This window comes from Nomascus leucogenys, chromosome 12 (assembly GCF_006542625.1).
Source record: "Nomascus leucogenys isolate Asia chromosome 12, Asia_NLE_v1, whole genome shotgun sequence".
In the NCBI taxonomy this organism is placed as follows: Eukaryota; Metazoa; Chordata; class Mammalia; order Primates; family Hylobatidae; genus Nomascus; species Nomascus leucogenys.
In genome coordinates this window covers 26,373,097-26,398,870 of record NC_044392.1, presented here as the reverse complement: position 1 = coordinate 26,398,870, position 25,774 = coordinate 26,373,097, and the positions used below count along the sequence as shown (strand labels likewise).

The 25,774-nt window shown below is 46.1% G+C and overlaps 1 protein-coding gene across 2 annotated transcripts in view; it reads right to left on the bottom strand.

Annotated features, from left to right (window-relative positions):
- The window catches only part of TNR (tenascin R), a 443,154-nt gene that overhangs the window by 49,107 nt on the left and 368,273 nt on the right, over positions 1 to 25,774 (bottom strand). For both annotated transcript variants that reach the window (XM_003258925.4, XM_030823942.1), the window contains 7 exons: positions 23,628 to 23,897; positions 17,084 to 17,269; positions 4,716 to 4,805; positions 3,383 to 3,646; positions 2,518 to 2,787; positions 1,222 to 1,341; positions 177 to 323 (listed from right to left, as the gene is read on the bottom strand). In XM_003258925.4, coding sequence (XP_003258973.2) covers positions 177 to 323; positions 1,222 to 1,341; positions 2,518 to 2,787; positions 3,383 to 3,646; positions 4,716 to 4,805; positions 17,084 to 17,269; positions 23,628 to 23,897 — 1,347 coding nt within the window. The remainder of the gene's footprint in view (positions 1 to 176; positions 324 to 1,221; positions 1,342 to 2,517; positions 2,788 to 3,382; positions 3,647 to 4,715; positions 4,806 to 17,083; positions 17,270 to 23,627; positions 23,898 to 25,774) is intronic.

The following is a 25,774-nucleotide window of genomic DNA, read 5'->3' as shown; positions in this document are numbered from 1 at the left end:
TATTAGAGAGGAATACTGGGGGGAGAGAAATTGCAAATTGCCCTGCAAGACACAGTGAGTTGGAGGAGCACCCCGAAATGGAGCCTCGGCCTCCAGAACCTTTCTACAAGCCCGAACAACCTCACTCAGATCTTCAGCCAGGGTCCTGACTTGACACGGTAGGGAGACATGCCCACCTGTGTGCACAAGAGTACAGATGCGCTCGCTTTCCTCCCTGCCCCGCACGCTGTTGAGGCTGATTTCGTATTCGGTAGCTGGGTACAGTCTGGTGATGGTGAATTCTGTCACAGTGTTGGGCACCACTGAGCTGTCTAGTCGTCCCACTGGAGAAGAGAAGAATCTACAGTTAAAATTCAGCAGCTCTTTCATCCAAGCAGCCCATGGTACAGTCTATGTTAATAAAGCACAGATGGGTGTGGGACTCAGCACTCAGTGGGGAGGGGTGATACATGGTTCATGGGCTGGGAATGTTGGAGTGTGAAGAGGCTTTGCACACTGGTCTCACTCCTTCATTTTATGGGCTCCTTGGAGCAAAGAAAAATGACCTATCTATTAAGTGGTTTTCTAACAAGCTGGTCTTTTCTAAGACAATGACATTAAGGCAGTGTAAAGGGCACCGATGCAAGGAGCAGTCCCCGCAGTCCAGAGACAGTGTAGTCTGGAATGCTGTCCTGTATCCTCACTGGAAGTGAGTGTGCCCTCCACTTCCTTAACAATGCCACATGTACCAGCAAGAACTGGCAGGAAGCAGGTTAGGTCTGGGCCAATTTCCTCTGACTCATAACTTGTCTGGAGTGGCTGAAATGGGACCACATCACTGTGGTTCCCTCCAAGGCTCCATCTGGCTTTGCTGGGTCTTTAGCCATCCCTCCGGCTCCTAGTCTTGAACTTCATTCTTGTAGGAATGTTCATGTGACCCAAGCTCTTGGCAGATTCTTTTGGGGCTCTTTTTTTCTCTAGACACTGCCTAGATAATGGTGATCAGTTACCTCTGCTAGTGAAGGGCCTGCTTTCTGGGTGAATGTAATCAAGCCTTTCTCAAGAGGCATTGGTGAGTGCAGGGTTTCTTGGCTGCACACCAGCTCACTCTCATTCTGATGGAGCATGCCACAGAGAAGAGGAAAAACGCAGGCAGGAGTGGATGTTCTGCAGGATATGCTAGTTCTCCCATAATCTTCACCCAAATCCTAGTATCTTTGAGAAATCAAATCACTTTGTTACCTTGGGTGGGTCGATATGATACTCGGTAGTAATCGAAAGATGCAACAGGAGGGCTCCAGGAGACCATCACTGAGTCCTTGGTCACATTGCTAATTGTGATGTCTTTTGGGGGATCAATTCCTACAAGGACCCAGTGATTGTGGGAAAAAGACAGAAAGCACAGTGTGAAAAAGAAATTCTTGTCCCTGGTTTTATGTTGACCAAAAGCCAATGTTGTCCCAAAGGCAGACAAGATCTTTCTGTGTAATAGGATATCTTAAAACCATGGTCAGGCTGATGTTTCACTTGAAACCTTGTAGGTATGACCAAAGCTATGTTCATGGAGAATATTTTAACAACATGAAGCCAAGCTGGCAAGCTCTGTACATGTTACCTATCTGCAAGCCAAATAGGAACTTTTTTAAAAGTTCATATGTTTTGTTTTGAATTGGGAGAAACAGGCATTTTCTCTGAGGTAATTTTTTTAAAGATAAACCAAATTTTGCCTGTATCTCTTATTCTTTAGCAGCCACCTTTGGTTTCAGTTTTGAAAAACTGCCTATTGACTGTACAGGGATTTCAGAGCACAAGTCTGGAACAAATCCATTTTCCTAAATTGTATTTCATTTATGTTATGGACTTTTTATTGACTGCTAGGGGATCACAGAGTTGATCAGCTGAGTGTTTAATCCACTTGTCCAGTTTGTGAGTTCTTGTTAGTAAGGAGGAAACTATCCAAACATACATATCTTCACCCACATGTACCTCATATTTGAAACTATATTTGGGAATAATGAGCTGGGACTGATCCAATTCATCTCAGAGTGCCTGTGTTTTCTAAGCAACATCCAAATCAACCCCGTTCTCTGAGTGCCAGGTCACTACCTGATTGCATGCTAGTCCCATGTGAGACTAAGGAAGCATTATTGTACGAGTGAACTTTCTGGGCAGTTAAGAGACGGTTCTCCAGAATAGGAAGAGGTGTCACTTCACTGTAGAGGGATTCTTCTTGGAGACTAGCTTTCTCCAGTGCTTTTTTTCTAAGCTGGTAGTGGGAGATCTTTTGGACAAATGCATTCAAGCTTTGGCCTCCTCAAGACATTGACTTTGTCCCACCTTCCAAGTGGGAGTCTCTCATCTAATGCATCTTCTGCAGCACTGGAGGAAGTAGTTATTTCAGAACAGCTCACAGACTTTCTCTAGCCATAGAGGCAATCCACTACTCCTTGGGTCCTTCTCTTTTGAAATTTCACTGATTTGTCAAAGGCTACTGTGAGAACCCCTTTCATCACCTGCTGCCAAGTCCTCCAGCCTCACCTGTGGTGATGGAGCCCACAATGGGCTCAGAGGTCACTGTGCCATGGACAGCCACAAGGTTCACAATATATTCTGTGGCTGGTTGCAGGCCCATCAGGACAGCATGCCTCTTGGTGGCATCCAGGGAGACCTCCATCATCTCTTCCTCCTCATCCCTGGGGCTGTAGTTCAGAATGAGTCTGTCTGCTGGGGGAGATGGATCACTCCAAGTGATGTTCACACTGGAGGAGGTCACGTGAGAAAAGTGCAGATGAGAGATGGGACGGAAGCCTGCAAAGCAAAGGAGATGGATGGTCCTGAAACACGTGAAGAGATGGGCCACTGGGCTAGAAGAACTTCTTGGCTAAAGGGACCTGCTCTCCTTGCTAATAAGGGCCACACCTTCACCCACTAACCCAGAGATTCCACCTCCTCACTCTCCAGTACTGTTCACTCCACTTTTTCCAATCCGAATATGGGAAAATGGATTCTGTTAAAATGAGAACTACTTCTGTGAGTTAATCATAATACTGACCCAGGATTGAAAGCCTGTATCCTGGAAGGAATTTTACATGATCCTGTGGATCCTCTGAATTCCCACTGATTTACTGCAGCAGGGAAAGATGGATAGAATCAACTACTATGTCAAGGCCATAGAAAAACCAGACACAAGTTTTCAGGCAGGTAACACCGTTGCTCACCTCCCCCCTTTACTTCCAACCCTTCCCTCTTGATGCACTTATTAGTTTTGACTCTATCCTTTTCTACCCACCTCTCTTTTCTCCAAAGGAAATGGAACACTGGAAGAGTGAGTTGCCTGGATGAATTTCTCACACTAAGATCCACTGATCCCTGAACCTGGCTGGGACTTCTGCTGCTCTGGTACCTGTGAAAGCATCCACAGTGGACTCCAAGCTCTGCTGCCGACCCCTCTCAGCAGTGATGGAAATGATGTACTCTGACCCAGGCTCTAGATCTGTTAGTGTGTACGAGGTCCTGTCCTTGGGTACAGTGACTTCTGAGGCAATCCCAGAGGATGGGGTAAAGGTAATTCGGTAGTGGTCAATGGGGCCACTGGCCTTGGTCCAGAAGAGGGAGATGGAGGTCTCCGAGGAGGCTGTCACCATGAGGTCTCGGGGACTGTCAAGTTCTGTGGATTGACATAAATGTCCTATTTTACACATGTTCCCCAGGAAGGCAGTATTTATTGGCCTGCTTTGTGTGTTTCCAAGCTACCAGCAGGCCTGCTGACTATGAGAACTAGCTTGTCATTGCTGACACTTATCTCACATTTTGCTAAGCACCTTCCCTCTGAATGATGGCCAGGGGCTTGGCAAATAGATGAACAATCTGAAGAAAGGCATGATGAGCTCTGACATCACTGGATTGCATCTACCTCTGGGACAAAGCTGGCTGCTGATTTTCAAGCCTGCCATATTCATTTTCTCCCATCCTTTCTCAATAAGCCAATAAAGACAAAATGGTAGCTACCACCAAGTAGGGATATGCCATTCCTGGCAACAGAAGTGCACCACCCTCCAATCCTGAGGCTATTTTGACTTGTTCTAACCATAGCCAGGCAGGCAGCTAGATCTGAGGACCTGGAAACCTTTGTCCATGTGGTTCTCTAGAGAGGCTGAACCTTGGGACAGGGACTGGTCTAAAATCCCTAGCCCGGCCCAGGCTGCTAGTACCATAGCTGCTGAAATGACTTTGAAATTTACCCAGGATTTGGAAGCAAAACTGCTGAATCCAGAGCAGCAAGGGTCTCAGCTGGACTTTTCTTCTGCCCTCAGATTTAATGGGTTGTTGCAAGTCTAGACCTTCACCTAAGTGGCATTTGTGAGGGCCTCTGTGGTGTATGCAGGGCGAAGATACCCCATTCTTCCTACTGTTGGGGTGGTCCAGATAAAAATATGGCCTGCAATGGCATCAACCTATTTAGGATTTTCCTCCTCTGCTCTGTACAGCCCTGAGCAGCTCTTCAGACCATGGGGGACCGAGCACAGGTCTGTGGGGAAGAGGGTGACTCTGTCCCGCATGTCAGAGATCAGGGATTAGGCATAGGGTGGATGTTGTTTCTAGGCTGACAGTTGTCACCAGAGCCCTGTTCACTGGAAGACATTGCTTTCTGATTAATTTTTTCTGGGACGAGCCTCCATGACTCCTTAGGCTTATAGGCTAACCTGGTCTTCTTCCTCAGCAGTCCTCCTACTCACCAGTCCTGGCATTCATGGTGGCTGGCACGCTTTGCTGTGAGTTCATGACGGCAGATATTCCAACTCCATACTCAGTGCCAGGTACCAGATCTATCAGTGGATGGAGAAACAAACATTATTCTGTGTATGGGGCAGGGCTAGGAAGGCTGAAAGCAGGAAGAAAATGATCTTAGACTCCTATTCATACCTTGTGTTTAGTCCTCCTTGAATCCTCTCCTAATTTCAACTATTAGGAAATCCCAATTTCACTATTTAGGAATCCCAAGTCAATAGGATGAACCAGCCCATGCAGAGCTTCCTTCTTGCAGCCAGGCTCTCTGGGAAGGCAGTGAGGCTGCCTTGTCAGTGACCTTCAGAGGTGTGCTCACCTAAGTATACAAAGACTCCTTGTATGCTTAGCGTCTCAGGTTGGCTTGAACCAGTGAGGGGATTTCTTGCTTAAATTGTGAATTTCGGGAGTATGTAATCAAGAGAGACAGTGTGGACATACACCTGAAAAGCATTCCTTGAATGTTATATACAAGGACCAAGCTACACCTTTTATAGGAGCTGAGGCCATATGGGGACTCCTGGGTCCCTTCTAGGGAGCAACAGTGGATGGACTTTTTTTTCTAAGCACAGGGCTGTCAAGTAGGGGCATGCAGAAGTCCTGTTGCTGTGGGCCCCCCACCAAGTTCAGAAATTCAGGCCTCAGGGTATCTAAAGCTGTGGATCTAATTTTAGAATAACTTCCAGGGGAGTCCAGGAAGACAGAGGAAACACAAAAACTGTCCCACTAAAAGGTGTAAGCTTCTCTGAAGAAATCCTTTGGGAGGTTTACTACAAAGGATCTCCAAGAGCCTCCTAGAATATCTGGAATTCTCTGGGTTCTCTCCTTGCCTCTTTCGCATTTATTTTCAGACTAACTGGTTTGACTGGTGTACTCGTTTCCTATTGCTGCTGTAACACATCACCACAATTTAGTGACTTAACAACAACAAAAGTGGATTCTCTTACAGTTAGTTCAGGAGGTCTGCAGTCTAAAGTAGTTCAGCAGGGCTGCATTCCTTCTGGAGGCTCTAGGAGAAAATCCATTTCCCTGCCTTTTCTAGCTTCTAGAGGTTGCCTGCATTCTTTGTTTCATGGTCTCTTAATCTATCTTCAAAGCCAGCAGCTTGAAACGATCAAATCTGTTTTCTCTCTCTGACCTCTGCTCCTATCATTGCATCTACTCTGACTCTGACCTCCCTACATCCATCTTATGAAAATCCTTGCGATCACGTTGGACCCACCTGGATAGTACAGGCTAGTCTCTCCTTCTCAAGATCTTTAATTTAATCACACCTGCAAAGTCCTTTTTGCCCTGTAAGGTGGTTATATTCACAGATGCTGGGGATTCTTTGAGGGCTATTTCATCTATTACAACTGGCATCAAACTCATCTTTATCTATTAGGACTGGGATTGTAGAAAAACCCAACAAAGGCGGGGCACGGTGGCTCACGCCTGTAATCCCAACACTTTGGGAGGCCAAGGTGGGTGGATCATCTGAGGTCAGGAATTCGAGACAAGCCTGACCAATATGGTGAAACCCATCTCTACTAAAATTACACCAATTAGCCGGGTGTGGTGGTGTGCACCTGTAGTCCCAGCTACTTCAGAGGCTGAGGCAGGAGAATCGCTTGAACCTGGGAGGCGGAGGTTGCAGTGAGCCAAGATCACGCCACTGCACTCCAGCCTGGGTGACAGAGCGAGACTCTGTATCAAAAAAAACAAAAACAAACAAACAAAAACAAAACAAAAAAACCCAAAAAAATCAAGTGATCACCATGCAGGCCTCCAATGGTCAGTCTGAATCCTTCCGGTAGGCTCTTTTTGGGGCTTTGTGTGGGCTCATGGCTGATTGGAATGGTATTCTGTGTTTATATAACATCTGTGCTTTTCAAAATGGATTGTGTTTTAGAGTCTCATCACAACCTTGGGAGGAAGGTGGGATAAGCAGTCTTTTCTCCATCTACATTAGCTTCCTGTGGATGCTGTTATAAATTACCACACACAGTGTGGCTTAAAACAGACATGTGTCCTCCCACAGTTCTGAAGTCTAGAAGTCTGAAATCAAGGTGTCGCCAGGACCATGCTTCCTCTGAAGGCTCTAGGAGACCTAGGTTCTGGTGGTTGCCAGCACTCCCTGGCATTCCTTGGCTTGTAGTTGCGTCACCCCAGTCTCTGCCTCTGTAGACACATGTGTGTCTGTGTCTTCCCGTCTTCTTATAAACACACCAGTCACATTGAATTTAGGGGCCACCCTAATCCAGTATGACCTCATCTTAACTCTACTGCATCTCTAAAGACCTTATTTCCAAATAAGGTCACATTCACGGGTTTGGGGTGGACACGCATTTTGAGGGGACTGTTATTCAACAGAGTACATCATCTTTTTATAAAAAGAAACTGTGGCATGGAGTAAGTCTGTGACTAGCTAGAGATGCCCCCCGCCCCCGGATTCTGGTCTCAGAGTTCAGGGCTTTTAGGAGGAATGGGATGTCCTATTACTTCCTTCCACCGCTCAGGGCAGCTGTGATTTTTCTGGAATCCCTGATTTTGATCGGAAATACTTTGAGCAACATTTCTTTAACAAATGGCTTGGTTGGCCAAGAGGAATGCTGCCTGGGAGCCAGGGGGTTTTTCATCCCCTTCCTCAGTAGGCTTTCATGCAGTCCATGCAATAAATGTTGCTTAAGCATGGCAGAGCTTACCAGGCCAGTTTCCCTCCCAGGAATGCAGTGCCGAAGCCCTGTCTGGGTAGGCATTTGAATCAGCCCTCTTTTTTCTCTTCTTGAACCAGCTCCCTTTCTTTCCTAATGCTTAATTCTTTCTTTCTCTAAAGTGGCAACACCAGTGGAGGTAAACTTTGAAGTTTGACAGCCTTTGATGTCTGACATATCTATGTTCAGTCTCTTTCACCTTTTACCTGTGTCATATTGATTACTTAACATCTATAAGCCTCAATTTCTGAAGAATGAGAATAATAACAGCATCTATATCAGAGGTCATCATGAGGATTATAAGAGTCAAAGAGTTTAAAGTCCAGTGCCTGGATCTTAGCGGTAGTAGCTAGTATTTTATTACTTTGCACAGGGAACTATTCCTGGATTTTGAGTACTTTTTTTTTTTTTTTTGGTGAGTGGTCTCATCAACTACAAAAACTGCCCCAGGCAAGTACAGGCTGGTCCTGGGTGCACCTGTTGACTTGTTGTTATTGGTTTGCTGGGGCTTAGCCTGTTGGCTCTGTTGGAAACCAGTGATTCAGGGAGTCCAGGTGGCAGTGAGGACCTTGCCCCTGGCTGGGCCAAGTACCTATCTCTAGATTGAGTGGGTGATTGCAATACCCCCCGATCCATTTGAGGCACACATTTATCTCCATCAATATGTTCAGTGAGTTCCAGGTACATCCTTGGTTGCGGAAATGAGATTACCTTTGGGACATAAACTACTTTTATCAGGCAACTGATTGAGACCTTCGATTGCCTATAATGAAGTAGAAATTCTCCAACACAGATGAAGGGTGACAGATGGAAGGAGTAAGACAGAAATTATACGTTGCCAAACAGATCTAACATGTAATATTTTCATCCCAGTTTCTTATTTATGAAGCTTAAATGAAATGTTCAATAATTTACAATGGAATCATCTTCTCCCAGAAGACTGCAGAGCAGAATTTAATGTGTTCTCTTCCCAGGTTTTCTGTCTAGAGGATGGAAAAGTGGGACTCTTATAGGTTTGTGCCTGCTGCTTTCCTTTGATTTTCAGCAGCTTTCTTCCATGCTACAAGTGAATTGTTGCTCTTTGCCAGCAGGTAAAATACAGTTCTGCTGGAAAAAAAAAAAACTACATGTATCTGAGACATAGCCAGTGCACTTATATATCAGCACTCTGAGTACTCCTAGGGATTTCTCACTTTTTAAAGACCCCATTGCTCTCTATCAATGCCCCCTTTATCTCTCCATCCAACTCCTGCAAGTGGTAACATATAAATGGCCCTGTTGCCTTTCTTAACAATAGCACAGAAAATTCATCCCATAGCTCTCCGTTCCTTATAGAACTTTCTTTGTTCAACTTGGAGGTTGATGCTTTTCTCAACTCTTTCACCTCACACCCATTCTTCTTGGAACCCCTAAAGCACAGTCATCCATTCAACAAATATTATTAAGGGCCTCCTTTGTGTCAGACACAAGGTGGTGTGAGCTGAACAAGACATTAGCCTTGCCTTTAGGGGGTGAAAAGGAATCTGTGCTAAAAAAAGTAAAATAATTATTTAGTGAGCACCCATAATATGCCAAGCACTAAGCTACATGGAAAAGAATAATGACGAAGGGGAGGGAAGAAAAAGAGAGATAAGAAATGAAGACTTTCTGAGTGTCTGATGGTAAAGAGTTACGCAAGTATAACTGAGCTACTTAAAGATTCACACGTTATTTAATTTCCCTGCAGCGCTACTCATAGGGTATTGCAGATGAGCAAACAGGAGCTCCAAGAAGTCTATTCCTTGGCCAAGGTCACAAAACTGATACATGATAAAACTAGGTTTGAAACCCAAGTCTCTTGTTTTTTTCTGACACATCATAGCATGGTTCCCATCCCTGAGTCTTACAGGCCAGGAGGAAGGAGTGGAGTAAGCAACTTGGAATTCGAGAGTGATTTGGTACCTGTTAGAGTTTGGATGCTTGTCCCCTCCAAATCTCATGTTGAATTGTCATCCCCAATGTTGGCGGTGGGGCCCAGTGGGAGGTGCTTTGGTCATGGGGGTGGATCCCTCATGAATGGCTTGGAGCTGTCCTCCAGATAGTGAGTGAGTTCTCGTGAGATCTGGTTGTTTAAAAGTGTGTGGCACCTCCCCCCAACCCTTGCTCCCTCTCTCATTGTGTGATGCGCAGGCTCCCCCTCTGGATTCCCACATGATCGTGAGCTTTCCGAGGCCCTCATCAGAAGCAGATGCTGGCACTATGTTTCCTGTACACCCTGCAGAACTGTAAGCCAGTCAAACCTCCTTTCTTTATAAATTACATACCCTTAGGTATTCCTTTATAGTACTGCAAATGGACTAATGCAGGACCAAAGCAGAGGCTGCTAACTAAGAGGACAAGATCAGCATGGGACTAAGAGGACATGATCAGCAGGGAGAAGATCAGTATGGGCTGTAATAGTCAGATAAGTCTTTCCAGAGAAGGCATTTGAGTTGGAACTTAAAGCTGGCTAAGATAAGGAAAGATAGAGGGAAGGAAATATGGAATTCTCTAGTGGCCAGAATGGGGCATAATGAGCATTCATAGATTAATTAGGGCCAGAGAGGAACAGGAGCTAGCACATTCTCACCTGCAGTGCAACGACTGTGGTGATAAAGGCAGAATGACTCACTTAGCCCTGTTTTGGGAACCTATTCTTCATGCCTGCTGTCGCTAGCAGGGAAAGTGGTAGGGAGAAGACCCAAGGAACTGAGATTGCTGTCTCTTGCTGGCAAAACGTGAATAAGATACTTGGGGTCTGCAGACTTGGTTGGGCTCAAGTGGACATGAGGAAATATGGGCCCTTTCCATCTTTAAATCCCTGGGATCATCTCCCAAGTGTCTGTGAAGCTCAAGTCTATGAAACTGAGGTTAGGGGTGTGATTGGCCCTAGTGCACTGGGTGCCTACCTTCACAGAGAGGGACAAACTGAGGACCCTGTCCCCAAGGAACTTGCAGTCAATCTGCGATTTTTACAGTGATTATGTTATTACTGTTAGTTTTCATATTGGTTTCCTCACTAGACTCTTAGGTCTTTGGGTCAAATATTTTATGTTTTTCAGTATGTAGTATAGTGAGAAAACATGCATAGAAGCAGCATGGCGCTGGTGGCAGTAGCAGTGGTGGTGGGGAGTGTTGGGGAGACTCCAAAGAGAGGATATCTAGACTGGGGTTTGAAGGAGCCATGGACATCTGGTGGCAGGGAGGGCAACCCAGACAAAGGAAACAGGGCATGCAAAGGCAGCTCTGGCAAAATAATTCATGAAAACCCAGGGACTAACATAGGGTCCCTCAGAGAGAAATTTCCCATCTGTGGAATTTGGAGACCAGAGGTTTCATGGGGGAGATATGTGGAGGAGGCTCTTCGGAGAGCCCCTGAAATCACACCAGATAGGCATCAATCTACTTTTTAGTTAAATGGAGATCTGAGCAATCAGCCTCCCCACACTTATCTCTTTGGATAATGACAGGTGCATCTTCAGGATTCCTGGAATGAGTCAGGCTTTTGAGGCCATCTCCCTGCTTTTTTGGGTGTGCATGATGTTCAAGTCTCAAGAGAAGCAGCCAATTCCATTCTGATTTAAAGGAAGAGACTGGCCTAACAAGCCCATTTTTGATAAGAAAAATAATACTTCTAAGGACTGTTTCCAGATGGAACTTTCTTATTGCTGGTGGAATTAATGAGAAACACAGCTCATCAACCTTGTCATATAGGAGCATCCCTATTCTGGGTTGTTGCTGTGAACAAGTACTCCCTGCTGAGGAAGTGGAAGCTGCAGCTAAAATATTCCCATCTGGTTTTTCCCCTGGCCCCCTTATCCCCAACCTTTAAGACAAATAAGGAATAGGCCCCGTATGTCCCAGCTCCGTGAGGAAGAGGTATGTGGAAGCCTTTGTCCTTTCTTTCCTCCACTTCAACTTGGGTCTCTGCAGCCCACTCCCCAGCTTCCCGCCCCTGGAAGGTGACACCAAGTTTAGAGGGTGCCTTACCAAAGTGACCACTTGGGGTCACTGTGACTTCGCCCAAAGGAGGCTGAGCACTGTCTGGCCCAGGACCCCAGGCCCCATGCCTGGTCCTTTCTTTCCTCCTCAGAAGAGCTGCAGGGCGTTGAAGATCTGGTGCTGGGTTTGGTGTTTGCGCACTGGCCCATCAGGGAGTGCAGACATAGCGAGGTGGACATCGAGTGCTGTGGTCAGTGCTGACTTGCCAGCTGGACTCCCTCTGGAGTCTCAGATTTCTTGTCCTGCAGACAAGCACGTGGCCTCCCAGTATACCCTGAAGAGCCGACCTTCTCACCATTAGACCCCCATCTGGGCCAGAAACCTTGAAGGTGGCAACTCCCAAAGCATGATCAGGACGTGCTTGCAGGCATCAGCCTGGTGTATGTGAGTGTGTGTACGTGTGAGGGTATGTGAAAGTGTAGTGTGTATGTATGAGTGCATGAGCATGTGTGGTGTGTATGACTATGAGTGTGTGCATGTGTGTGTGAGTGTGTGTGTGAGTATGTGTGTATGTGCATGTGAGTGTGTGTATGTGCTTAAGTGTAAGCGCAAGAGTCTGTAGGTGGGTTTGTGTGTACATGTGTGCATGTGGTGAGTGCGAGTGCATCATGTGTGGCTGGCTGTAAGTCTCTGTTTTCTTGCAGTCCTATGTTGTATCACATCTGCAGAAACTGTCAAGCTTCTGGATTTCCTAGGCCCTGTTGGCAATTTTCAGCTTGTCAACTGGAGATAGAGATAGTCCTCATGCAGGGAGAGGCAGCAGGTTAGCAAATGCCACCATGAGGCCCACAGGCAGGTGCCCTGTGGAGTGGGTAAGGGGTGTGATGAATGGTCCCTGGGCGATTGTGAGAGCACGGTGCTCCTGTGACCGTATGGGCCTGGCTCCTTTTGCCTTGTTTCCTGGTCATGAGAATTCTTACGGATCCTAGGCTTCTGTTCATGAGGGAAGACCAGGTGAGAGAGTGTGGATGGCTGAGGGCAAGCCCCCTCCCCTCCTGCTAAAACACAACCACATGCCTTTTTGATGACAGATTAGAGCAGTCACCTTGGACACAAAGGCCAGAGTAGTGTTTATAATTTGCGTTAGTCCCGGTCAGGGAAGTTGATTTTTTTTGCTAAATTGCAATCAGCAACTAAAAATCTTCTCCCTCCCTTCTCTCTCTCTTTCCCTCCCTCCCTCCACTTGGAGTTTTCTAAATGATTTATTTTTTTTTTTAGTTGCTGCCCAGAAAGCAGAATGGTATTGTACCCTGTTATATGGTGCCAGGTTCTATTCTGGCTGGTAAGGTGTGTAACACTCAAGGACCCCTTTGGGACTATAGGTATGGTGCACAGGCCAAACAGACATCATACAGGCTAAGTGACCGAGCCTAAAACAGACTTATTAAGGACACAGAAGCCACCAGAGCAGAGAGAAAAAGTCATTGCAGACATTGAGTCTGTTGTTCAGAAACAAATTCATATCCCAGAAGGAATTCTCTGGACATTGCCTACAGAGAATAATGGTGCGGCGGGGGGGAATGTTTTGAATTTTGGGCCCCAGCCTGGACTCTGTGTGGCAGAGGACAACATTTGTAAAGAGGGAGGTCAAGAGGGGGTACTTGCTGCCAGCCAGCCCTGGGAATGTCTCATAGACCAGGAGAGTCAGGAAGGGCCTGGATTCCACAGCCAAGAGGAAAATGATGGCCTCAGAGACAAGGGCTCCTCCAGGGAATGGCAAATACAGGTGCCATAGAGCTTTCAGCGTTGAGAGTCAACAGTGAGAGTAAAGGGGGCCTGACCTTGTGCCCAGCAAAGGCCAGGCTGCCACGGCTTCAGGTCTGAGCTTTGTGAGGATTAATACCAATAAAAAATCGAACGGGTATTGAGTGCTTGCTGTGTGCCAGGCTCCATCCTAAGTTCTTGAATAGGGATATATGTATGATTTCATTTAATTCTTGCTACAACCCAATGAGGTAGATAGGATGTCTTTTAGATGAGAAAACTAAAGTGCAGGAAATTTAAGAAATTTGCTCAAGGATGCACACTTCATGAAGCTGGTCTCCCCGCTGAGTGGGGTACTTCCAAAGCTGTGCTCTAAGTGAGTGCTTCTCACTCATAGATTTCCTTGAAGCAGGGGTCCTAACATGCAGGCTCGGGGTTGGTAGTTCTCGGGGAAAGAGGCCTCCAACATCTCTGGGGGTAATGCCCGGGCTGCTGGTGGCTGCACTATGCTGTGAGAGGCAAGGTTCTAAACCACTAGGCCACATGGACTAAAGGGGGACATCCTAAACCATCCAGTAGCTCACAGACCTCCTCATCTCTTTCTTCTTCACCACTGTCATCCACTTACTGGGTAGTTTGTTGTCAGAAGCACTACCTTAAAGTGGTTAAATGTATTGCCTCATGAATGCCTCATAATGGCACTGTGGGGTCAGTAGTATCAGTCCCCTTTAACAGATGAAGAAACAGAGGTTTAGAAAGATTCAATCAACTGTCCCAAATCACACAGCAAGTGGCAAGCCTGGATACAGAGTTGAAAGTCTAGGCTCTTAGCATGTTGCACGGAGCAGAGCATTCAAATCAAACTGAATCTGAACACAGGCATTGGAGGCTGAAAAACTTAACTTTTTAGGCTCCAAGTTGGAGAGCGAGGGAGAAAGCATAATATTTTAGAGCCAGAGTCAAACTTCTTCCTTTTGTCCTTTTCTCTTTTTCATGGCTCTCCCTTCTCTTCCCCCAAATGCCTCAGCAAGAGAACCAACAATCCTTGCAACTAGCATCTCAGCGAGTACAAATACTCTTGATTTCCTTATGTGCCAATAATCCCTTCTTAAATTATGTTAAGCCATTTGCCTTATAAATCTCCTCAGCAGTGAACTCTCTGAGATAATTATGTGTAATATATAAATTTAATGTTTTATATATATATATTTGAAATGTTTTAAATCTGACTGTAACAAAAAATCAACCTGAGCCCCCTACTCAATAATAATTTTCCCATCCCTTCTAGGTCTGTGGCATTTAAATTTGGACTGTCCCTTACATTTTACTTCTTTAGCAGAAGCAGCTGTGGAAGGGGAATCTTCTGACTGGAACTCGGAAGGACTGGCTTTGAATCACAGCTGTGCCCCTTGCTAGCCTTGTGAACTTGGGCAGGTTTTCAAACTCTACGAGCCTCAGTTTCCTCATCTGTAAAATGGGAGTGCTAACCATACCCACCTCATGAGGTGGTTGTGAAGATTAAAGAAGCTATAACTGTATGAGAGTGCCTGGAATGAGATAGATGATCAGTGAGTGTTGAATCTTCTTTTTTCCCAGTAGAGGGAAATAATAACTAGGACGTGCCTGGGTTTTCTGTCTCTCTCATGATGTCATGGCGCATCCTCCATCTGAACAGTTAGCCATCGATTTTATATAACTGCTAATTATAAAATTAGCCTGCGGCTCTAGGCAGGGATAGGCTGCGCTTAGAATCAGTTCCCTCCTGTATCATTTCAGTTTTTTTTTTTTTTTTTTTTGGATTTAGCTTAATTTTTGTGACTGTTTCTAGCTCTCTGTGAGGCCCTATGCCAGCTGGTCTATCCTTTCTCTGCTTAATTCACCCTTGTTAATCTGCTTGGTCAGCATGTCTTTTCATCTCCTTGCTGTGCCTTTAGGAGTGCGTCTGTCTGGAAAAGGCATTTATTATATTTACTTTAACTGGCTGTGTTTGGCAAGGCGGTCTGGGATTTCAACTTGGGAGGAAAACTGCTTTGATTATACTGCCCTTGTTTACTGTATGAACTCTTTGCTGTGTACCCCTTGTCTACCAAGACAGCAAATACTTTTGCAGGAATCCAAGACACAAATTAAACAAAATCTCTGTCTGTGAGCACATTGGCAGCTCCTGGTCCACGACTGTTCTGCACAGCATCTCCTTTATCTGAAAACCACACCCCCATTTCCAGTCTTCTACCCTTTGGTGAGTTTGGGAGGGGAGGTTTTCTTGGATGGGTGAGCCAGAGGCCCCAGGAGTGGTGTTGCCTGGGTCTCACACTCCCAGGGGGACAGGGAACACTTCCCAGCCAGGTATCATGGTGACCGAGGACACTGCCTTAGTCCATGCCATCATCATCTCCCTTTGACTCCAGCAACAGCCTCCTAACCAGTCTTCCTGCCTCTGATCTTGCCCTTCTCTGTACAATCCAGTCATTACATCACCTTATTTAAAATCTTTCAATGACTCTCCGTTGCCCTCAAGAATAAACCCAAACTTTTCATAGGGTGCATAAGGCATGACTCGGCTCTCATTTTATCAGTGAATTCTTACAATCCATGCCCAAGTCATAGGGAACTTCTGCAGTTTTATTCATTCATTCATTCATTCATTCATTCAGGGAATGGTGAACCCTGAGATTCAATGATGAGCAAAACCAAATATGGTGCAATGTTCACAGAGATTTAGGTCTAGGGTGGAGACTGACAGTCAAATAATCATGCCACACATGTAAAATGATAACCTGAGGAGTGCTAAGAGGTGAGTGGAAACTGGCAAGACAAAGTTGCCGGACAGAATGAACGGAACTCTCTCAGGAACAATATCAAATTTGACCACTAAAGCTCCCTAAAGTGGGGAGTAACGTGGGAGTGGAAAGGGAAGCCTGCATCAGCTAGATGAAGAGGTTCCCATCAGGCAGAGGGAACAGCATTTGCCAGTCCTATATAGCAGGAGGGAAAACGTATTTGAGAAATGGAAAGAAGCAGACTTGTGGGCCCGGAGCCCAGAAAACATCAGGGGACGTGGGTGGGAGGTGAGCCTGGAGAGGGCAGGGGAAACCAGGCAGGGTCTGGTGTCCACACTAAGGGTCTGGGCTTATCCTAAGAGCAGTGGGAAGTCCCTGGAATATCTGCACAGTGCAATGGCATAATCAAAAATGTACTTTGAAAAAGTCACTGGAGGGCCAGGTGCAGTGGCTCACACCTGTAATCCCAGCACTCTGAGAAGCCGAGGTGGGTGGATCACCTGAGGTCGGGAGTTTGTGACCAGCCTGACCAACACGGAGAAACCCTGTCTCTACTAAAAATACAAAATTAGCCGCGCATGGTGGCAGATGCCCGTAATCCCAGCTACTCGGGAGGCTGAGGCAGGAGAATCGCTTGAACCCGGGAGGCAGAGGTTGCAGTGAGCCAAGATCGCACCACTGCACTCCAGCCTGGGCAACAAGAGCGAAACTCTGTCTCAAAAAAAAAAAAAAAAGTCACTGGAAGAGGTGTGAAGAGTGGGCCAGGAGACAATGTGAGGGGGTTATTGCAGTGGTTAAGATAATAGATGAGAACCTGGGAGACAGAGGTTGCAGTGAGCTGAGATTGTGCCATTGCACTCCAGCCTGGGTGACAGAGAGACTCCGTCTCAAAAAAAAAAAAAAAAAAAAAAAAAAAAAAAAAAAAAAAAAAGAGAGAGATGTTAGTAGCTTAGAACAGGTGATGGCAGTACAATGGACAGTACTAGACATATGTGCTAGACACTTAAGAGATGAGATCAATAGGAATTGGCCATGGGTTTGTAAGGTGTGTGGGTTGGGGAGACAGCTATGAGGGTATAGACTCAGCAACCAGCATAACCCCAAGAGATAGGTCTTACTCACCTGTCAGGGTGGCCCTGGTGGTTGGACCAATGCCCTTGGGGACCAGTACCTCATGATATTGCTCACCCGCCAGGGTGCTGTACACAACCTTGTACTCCTGAACTTCGGCCTCACTGTTATCCCACTCGAGGTCAAGGCTGGTTGCTGTGCGAGAACCAACTCGCAAGTTCTTGGGGGCATCGATCTCTAAAAATAGACAGACATCACCAACATCGCACATGATAATGTAATGTACATTTGTGGTGCATCTTGAACTCTGAAAAGATTGGTGGTGACAGCCCGCACCCCCTGACCCTCTGGCTTACATTTGAATGAACACTGTGGCTACCCTTAGCTTTTTGGTCGGTCATGACAAATTCCTTGGGCATGTTAGAGTGATATTTGGGAGCTGAAGATCAATACACTTTATGCTTCCCCCATTTCCATTTGAGAGTTACAGTAGCATTCTAGAAACTTTAAAATGAACCAGTCAACATCATGAGCTTAAAAACAAAACAGGGGAAACCCCAGGAGGAGAAAATCAGAGCCAGCTCCCGAGTGATGGAGATGGAATAGAACAATATCAAATTTGACCATTAAACAAAAAGAAGACTGTTGATTTCAAGGTTTTGAAGTGTAAGGTGCCTTCCTCTGTGTTTACTTGAATAAACACAGCTGTAAAGGTAAGACAAATATGGAGGATGTGATGTAGCAGAAATAATATAGGCTTTGGAGTCAGGCTTCAGTTTGATCCCCAGCTCTGACATCTTTGGTAATGGAACCATGAGCAAGTCTTTTAACCCTGCTTGGCCTTGATGGCCACCTCTGTAAAAGGGGCAAATCATACCAACATTTCAGGTTGTTGCATGGATTAGGCAATCCATGGGCATCTGTACAAAAATAGGTGCCAAACGCCTGTAGTCCCAGCTACTCGGGAGGCTGAGGCAGGAGAATGGCGTGAACCCAGGAGGCGGAGCTTGCAGTGAGCCGAGATCGCGCCACTGCACTCCAGCCTGGGCCACAGAGCGAGACTCCGTCTCCCAAAAAAAAAAAAAAAAAAAAAAAATAGGTGCCCAAGACCTGGGCTGGCTTCCTGTTGCCTCTGAAGCTTTTCCTGAGTTCCATGAACCACAGTGCTTGTTCTCTGTGGTTGCCACAAAAAGACCACGGGGACACTGCTTTTATTCTCTTAGGACTGGCTATCTCCTCAAGCTGCTTTGGGCAGAAACAGCATAAACAACTTGCAGTGCAATAATGTGCTGCCCAGAACAACTGTCACTTAAAACGTTTAAAATAGTTCTTGCCTTTGACACTTGAATTTAACTTTGGAGTGAACTAGCCATTCGTTCTGAGAAAACTCTAGTGGACTGTTTTAATTTGCAAATGCAAGGCAAGTTTCCACCAGTTGTTCTTGTGGAAGACCGAAATGCCATGAATCAATCTGAGTGCAGAGGCTTTGGAGTGAGAAGTGTTCTGTTTAGCAATGTAAATTGGGTGAATCTTTTAGCAGATTTATGTCTCTGCAGCTGGTTTTCCTGAGAAATGCTTCCTCACTCACTGTACTTTAGCTTGCCAGATACTATGTATTCTTGATGTGTTATGTGTGTTATTTCACTAGCAGCTGGATGGAGAGAGGAGCTTGGATAGAGAGGCATGTGGAGGAACACCTGCCCCTGCATTGTTGCCCCTAAATTTCATGCATGAGGAGAAGCTGGGCAAAGGGACTGGACTGGGCTTGGGGTGTGCAGCTTGAACTGAACTGGAGCAAAATTAATTTAGGTTTAGAGTTAAGGTTGAGACTTCTACCTAGTGCTCTTCACAACTAAAAACCCGGGCCTTGGAAATGTTAGACTATGGTTTTTGTTGTTGTTGTTTTGTATGTTTTATCATAGGGGTTGTGGTCTGTAGATTAAGGGGCAGTGTTGTCTCTGAAGGGACCAGACACCTCCAATGTCAATGATCCTGAAATAAGTCAATCCTGAGAATGAGGTCTGGGAAGGTGGTTGTTAGAGCTAGGACAAGGTGAAATTGTTTGCTCCCTCAGCCTTGAAGTCTGACCTCTAGGAGACTGGGGCCACTGAGGGCACCCCTGTAGGTGGGAGCTGTTCCCTGCAACGTCAGCAAGTCAAGAGCGAGGCAAAGACAGATGTCTAGTGGAGGCTGTGTAGAGAGACTTGAGACTATGGAATAGACATATCTAGCCTCTAAAACATAAATTAGATTAAGTAATTCCCTTGCTTAAAACTTTTCTGTTGCTTCCTGTTACAAACTCCTAATTGTAGCCAGCAGGGCTCTGAGTGATCTGGCCCTGCCTGCTTCTCAGGTGTCTCCATGTACGACTTCTACACTTATTCGTTGTGCTCTAGCTATATTGCTTTTTTTCTGCTCTTGAAACTCATCAAGCTTATTCATACCTCAGGACCTTTGCACTGGCTTCTGCCTTTGCCTGGAATGTTCTCCAGATCCTCACATAGCTTAGGTCATCTAGGTCTTAGTTAAAATATCATCTTTTCAGAGAGGCCTTTTCAAACTACTTGATCCAACATGGCCACACCTCTGTACCGTTCATTTCGCTTTTCATTATAGTACTCATAATCAAAATAATTTTGGGTGTTTATTTTCTTCTGCCTTGTCCAGTTTCTCCACTGGAATGTAATTCATGTGAACCAGGATCTTGTCTATCTGTTTATTCTGTAGCCTCAGTGCCTAGAATAGTGCTTGGCACCTGGTAGGTGTTCGATAAACACATATCAAGTTTTAGAAAAGTCCTGTTAAATATTTCAGCTGTGGAGCGTTGAGAATGCTTGGGGTGAGAAGGTGCAGAAAAAAGGATAGCTTTGACTGAAGGTGCTGGTCTTGTATAAGCAGGAAGTCCTACTCTGCTCTTTGCAGCCAGATTCTTGTCTGAGGTGCAAGTGCCATCCAGGTTGAAATTGTGAAAGAATTTCCTGAAGAGTCCTAGAGTGGCATCACTGCCAAGCAGGTAGGGGCTTGAACTGTTGGGACTTGGATGTTCCTATTAGTTTCCCAGGGCTGCCATAACAAGGTACCACCAACTGGGTGTCTTAAGTAATAGAAATTATTGTCTCTCTGGGCACGGTGGCTCACACCTGTAATCCTAGCACGCCGGGAGGCCGAGGAGGGCAGATCATGAGGTCAGGAGATGGAGACCATCCTGGCTAACATGGTGAAACCCCGTCTCTACTAAAAAATCCAAAAATTAGTTGGGCATGGTGATGGGCACCTGTAGTCCTAGCTACTTGGGAGGCTGAGGCAGGAGAATTGCTTGAACCTGGGAGGTGGAGGTTGCAGTGAGCCGAGACCACGCCACTGCACTCCAGACTGGGTGACAGAGTGAGACTCCATCTCAAAAAATAAAAAGAAAAAATTATTGTCTCACAGACTCAAGGTACAGGTGTCAGTAGGGCTGCTTCCTTCTGAGGGCTGTGAGTGAGAATCTGTTGCATGCCTCTCCTAGCTGCTAGTGATTTGCTGGTGATCTTTGGCGTTTCTTGGCTCCTGGAAGAATCAAGAGTCATTCCGATCTCAGCCTTCATCTTCACCATGGTGTTCTTCTTGTGGGCATGTCTGTCTCTGTGCCCAAATTTCCCCTTTCTATAAGGACACAGCCATATTGGCTTAGGGCCCACTCTAATGACCTCATGTTAACTTGATTATCTGCAAAAACTCTATATCCAAATAAGGTCACATTCACAGGCATGGGGATCAGGACTTCAACGTCTTTTTAGGGAACACAATTCAACCTATAATAGCAATAAAGAGAGATCTGGGGTATACAGGTCAAAACAGCAGCCTCTGGTTGACCAGATGCCCTGGTGGCTGTGCTTGGAGTCTTGAGGGATCTGCTAAAAGAGAAGGCCTCCAGAGGAGAGAAATGGTGCCAGGAGTTCCCTCCTGAGGGCAACTGAAACCAGAGCTGCTGAGGGCAGGGAGGGGTTTTGGAGATTGGCCTCTGGGTTTTCTGGGCTGGCTTCTCTCCAATCACCGGCCGTGGTGCACTTTGTTCAGGGTTCTTTCCTTTTCAGAACAGCTCTAAGACCCAAGCAAATATCCTACTCACCATGCAGGAAGCAAATCTCTGCTTTAATTGCCTGTGCAATTAGTGCACTCCTAGTGTCGGAGCCATCACCTGGAAAACACTTTGGTTAATTTGAATTTAAGCGGAGCTCTGAAATGACTGAGGGCCTCATCGTGAGGGTCTGGGTACCCTCTCATCATTTAACTGGCACCTGCCAACCCAGGCCTGGAGAATCTGTCTGCTGTGCTGTTTGCATCTTCTCATCCCTTCTTTCCCCTCACCCTCCTCCAGCAGAGGGGAGCATATTTGAGGTGTAGTCTGAGGCTGTATTGAGAAGTCAGCCGCCTGACAGCTGCCAATCCACCAGGCAACCGGAAACAGAAAGCCATGTAGCAATGAACTGAAACTCATGGGGAGCTCCTAGGAGGCAGAATGTAATTGTCTTGATCGGAATTTTCCTGGGCCACCAGCCAATCCTGCTTCCATCTTGTCAACCTGAACATCAAGAATTTGTTTTTCATCATGCTGCTCAAGAGCTCTCCTCTCCTTTTTGCCACTTCAAACTTCTTATCAGAGCAGAGCACAAAGAAACCACTTTTCAAACAAAACTATCTTGAAATTAAGAAAAGGATGCAGGACTCGTTGTCCACAGAAGATACCACCCCCCTGAGCAAGTGGTATTGTGGGGGTGGGAAACGAGAAGCTGACCTAGAATTAACCAAGAAGGGACATGAACATCTTTGGTTAAATGAGGAAGCAGAAGGGAAGAAAAATGGGCAGAATTTAGTTCATTGTTTCAAGATGCACATTCGGTCACTCCAGATTCCAAGATATGTTCAGTAAAAATCCCACTGGGCAACCCCTCGGTGAGAGGGTGGCATCTGGCCCAGGCACTGCAGAGAAAACCTAAAAGGGTCTTTTTCAGAATTAAACTTTGCCTTCTCCATTTTGCCTTCTCCATTTTGTCAAAATGGAGCAACTCTCCTTTTTAAGGGGGAAGAGCAACCCTCCTTTTTAAGGGGGAACAGCAACACAATGGAGCAACCCTCCTTTTTAAGGGGGAAGCTCTTCCCTGCCCTTGATGTTTCCTTCCTAAGGCTCTTGTCTCTCTTTTGCTGGGGAAAATGAGCTTACCTAAATGGTGAGTTTTGCAGCAGGGCCTGGGCATTTCCCTTCTGTTCCCCTCTCTCGGGACAGGCTGTTCCAAGGGTTTAGGCGTCTACTTGTTCCTCTATGCTGTAAGTCCTAACCTGGATAGTCTCCCAACTTCTGCCATATGGAGAGACTTGCCCAGGTCTACAGTGGCCATCCAGTTTTCAAACCCATCTGGCCATGACACTAAGTTACATGCTGCAATCTAGGGGACATTTTGGTGTCCATCTGTTTCACTTTTTCCCTTATTTATCAATTGATTTTAAACCCAGTGGAACACAGAGGTGTTATTTATTTATTGAATCTTCTTGAAAACCCTGGACTCATTCCATTCTGTAGCAGGCTCTTATGCCACAATCTAAGGTAGAATTCTTGAATTAGTGATTTTCCAACTTTACCTTATCTGAAGATGCTGGTTCTTAGATCTTACAGAGTTACCAGTTTCCATTGATCCCTGGGTCAACTTGGAGTTGGCTGAGATATTATTTGACATGTAACCACTCCAAGGCAAAGAGGGTGAGACTGAGAATCCAGATGACAGACACAATCACTAATCTGATCACAGGCCCTTATTGACCCAATGAGGGTGCCAGAAAGCCCATCCTTTGGATGGTGCCTGTCCTACTAGCCCACTAGCTGGCCAGACTGATGGGCACTGAGAGAGTCAGGGAGCAAGTTACCCCGAGATCTGGCCTTTCCCAACTGTTGGCAAAGCTCTTTAAGAGTCCCAATGGCCTTGAGAATGTGGGGGTGGGTGGTAATCATAGCAAGGCAGGTTTTACATGGGCTTTATGAACTTCCTGTCTGTGGGAGTCAGCCTCATATTAGCCTTACTGCTAGTGCTTACAAACGGCAGGGTGAGTCACAGAATTTGTCAGAAGTTCTGCTTAGAGTTGTACAGGCTGGGCTTAGCATAATGCCAATGCACATCATCATGGTAGTGTAGTCATTGTAGGTTTATAGAATTATTATGATAATTTCCAGCAAATGGTAAGAATGTGTCCTGAGAAAGAGACACCTTTCCTGAATTCTCACAAAATTTCCATTTGGACTAGCAATATGGATGCTTACATGTGTTCAAGGCAAACTTGTCATTTTACAAACGGGAAACCTGAGGCCCATAGTGAGGAAGGATTTATATCAAGCACAACCTCTACTGGCAGGATGAGAAGCTAGTTTTCCTCTCCTAGTGAGGGAGCGCTGCTTTTCCTCTATGCTGGAAACCTTTCGCTTCCTTCTCACGGTGTCTATGACAAGGCCGATGCTCTGACACACCTCGCCTTATTCCTAATACGCCTCTTGCTGTGATGACACCACCGGCTGGCTCCATCCCTCTTTCCCTTCTTGTGCCTCTCTCCCCCACTGCAGCCTTACCTGTTGTGAACTGAGTGGTGGCAGAATCGCTCTCGTTGGTCCCTCGGACGGCACTGACTGACACCTCGTAGCGGGAGCCAGGCCGCAGGGCCTGCACTGAGTATTGGCTCAGGGGAGGCTGCAGCCGGAAGGTGGTCCTCCCACCTTCCCCGCCCACCAGGCCATATTTCAAGAGAATGAAATCGACTTTGGCTCGAGGGGGAATCCACTCCACAAAAGCCACGGTGTCAGAGACATCTCGAACCAGGATCTGCGTGGGGCCGTCAATGACTGAGTGAGAAGGATCAAATAGAACAAAAAGTTTGAGTGAGAAATAAGCCTTGGGCATCAGCTCTCTCTTTTCCTCCTCATGGAAGTCTGCTCAGTCAGGGAGAGGATGGGTCTTGTTACTGCATTTTACAGATGAGGAAAATGAGACACAGTAAGATGAATATCTTTCCTGAGGACATGCAGTTTGCCTTGGTTCCCCTGAATTTTGGTCTAATTGCTCTTTTACCAGGCTGTAGTTTCCAGGTGATGGCACTTCCCAGTCTGGGCAGGGGAAGGGCACTTGCTGGCTTGAAAGAGCCAGCCCTGTTTCTTTCTGGAGGCCATGGCACAGGGAATTGAGAACTGGGTTTCTGGCGCGTGTCTGCCACTCAGCTCTCACCTTCTTTGAGCCCTGAGGAAAGACCTAGGAAATGACCAGCCCGCCTAAACATCCAAGACTTCCAGATTTGTTGCCAAAGAGGTCATCATGAGTATTCAAAAGATGTCCCTGCTCAGCCACTCTAACAGCCCAGTTAACACAGTTGCTAAGACCATTTAAAAACCAACAGACATTTGCATTTGAGGACATGAAACATGCCTTCTGGGTAAACTTGCTCCTCTGGATAAAAGGATAAAAAGGACCCCAGCTTTGGAACAGCCTCTTACGGGTCATTTTTCTCCATCTGTTCTTGCATATTTCTACAGCAGAAGGGCATTGTAGTCACCTCTTCGAGGTTCTCCAGTGTATGTCCCTCATAAGCCCTGACCTCTGTCACTGTGCAGGTCAGGGCAACACATGGAAAGCTGGTTGATTTCCTGCAGGGCCCACCAGCTGTGGCTCCAGCACCCACTTGAGGTTCTGTTCATACTGAATTAGATAATGGGGAGGTGATGGAATGTAGAAGGAGAAAGAAAAAGAAACAGCCAAGTGAGGAGAATAGGAAATGGTCTTCTCAACTTCTCATGGGATGTCTGCATGGCCAACATGCTCTTGCCTCCGTGTTTTCATTTATTATTGGGGCTACACCCTTCTGGCTGGAGCTGATTATTAATGTTAATATTCTTTAAAGATTTGGAACTAAAACCAGAACTCTGGTTCTTTAATTAGCCTGTGTTGGACCATGCAGAGCCAGGGCTGGTGTGGCCATTTTCTACCATTCTGATACTGATACAGAAAATATTTGACCTGGAGAAAAGGGGAAAGAGGGAGAAAAGGAGAGAGGGAGAGAGAAACCAGTGGCCATGCAGAGCTTCTAGAAAGATATATGGAATAACTTGATTCGTGATGTTCCATTTTCTGGTGCAAGTCTTTTGTGAGGCCCAGATGCATTTCTGGCCCTGGGATTCCCATGAGACACTCTATGTCCTTCCAGTAAATTCTCTCTTTTGCTTCATCTAGTTTAAGTAAGTCTCTCTTTCTTGTTACTGGAGAGCCTTGGCTAAGACTTGTTTCTAACCAGTCCACTCTGGCCCACCTTCTACTCTGTCTCCAGAATGAAGTTTCTCCCTCAGGACTGTCTTAGGCTGACCTTGAGCCTTTCAGTTTTTCAAGGTTGAGCCTTTCCCTGGGTACCCCTCCCTCTTTCTGGGTCTTAGCCTAGTCTTGTCCTCTCTTAAGGTGCTAGGACTCTTGGTCCAGCACCAGCTAAAATGAAAATCACCAGACCACTTGGGTGCCACCTGGTTTGGACTTAAAATGAAGTCCTGGTTTTCATATTTGAGGTAGTAATGTGATTTAACAGAATATATCCAGTTTCTTTTCAGCATGCTGCACTTGGTGGTTTTAGATAACTTAGGCCTTTTACATTTAATTTAACTTAATTATGAAATGGGGAAAGTGGCCTCCTAGCTGCTGTGTAAGCACGATATCTGAAGCATAGTAGACACTCAGTAAATGT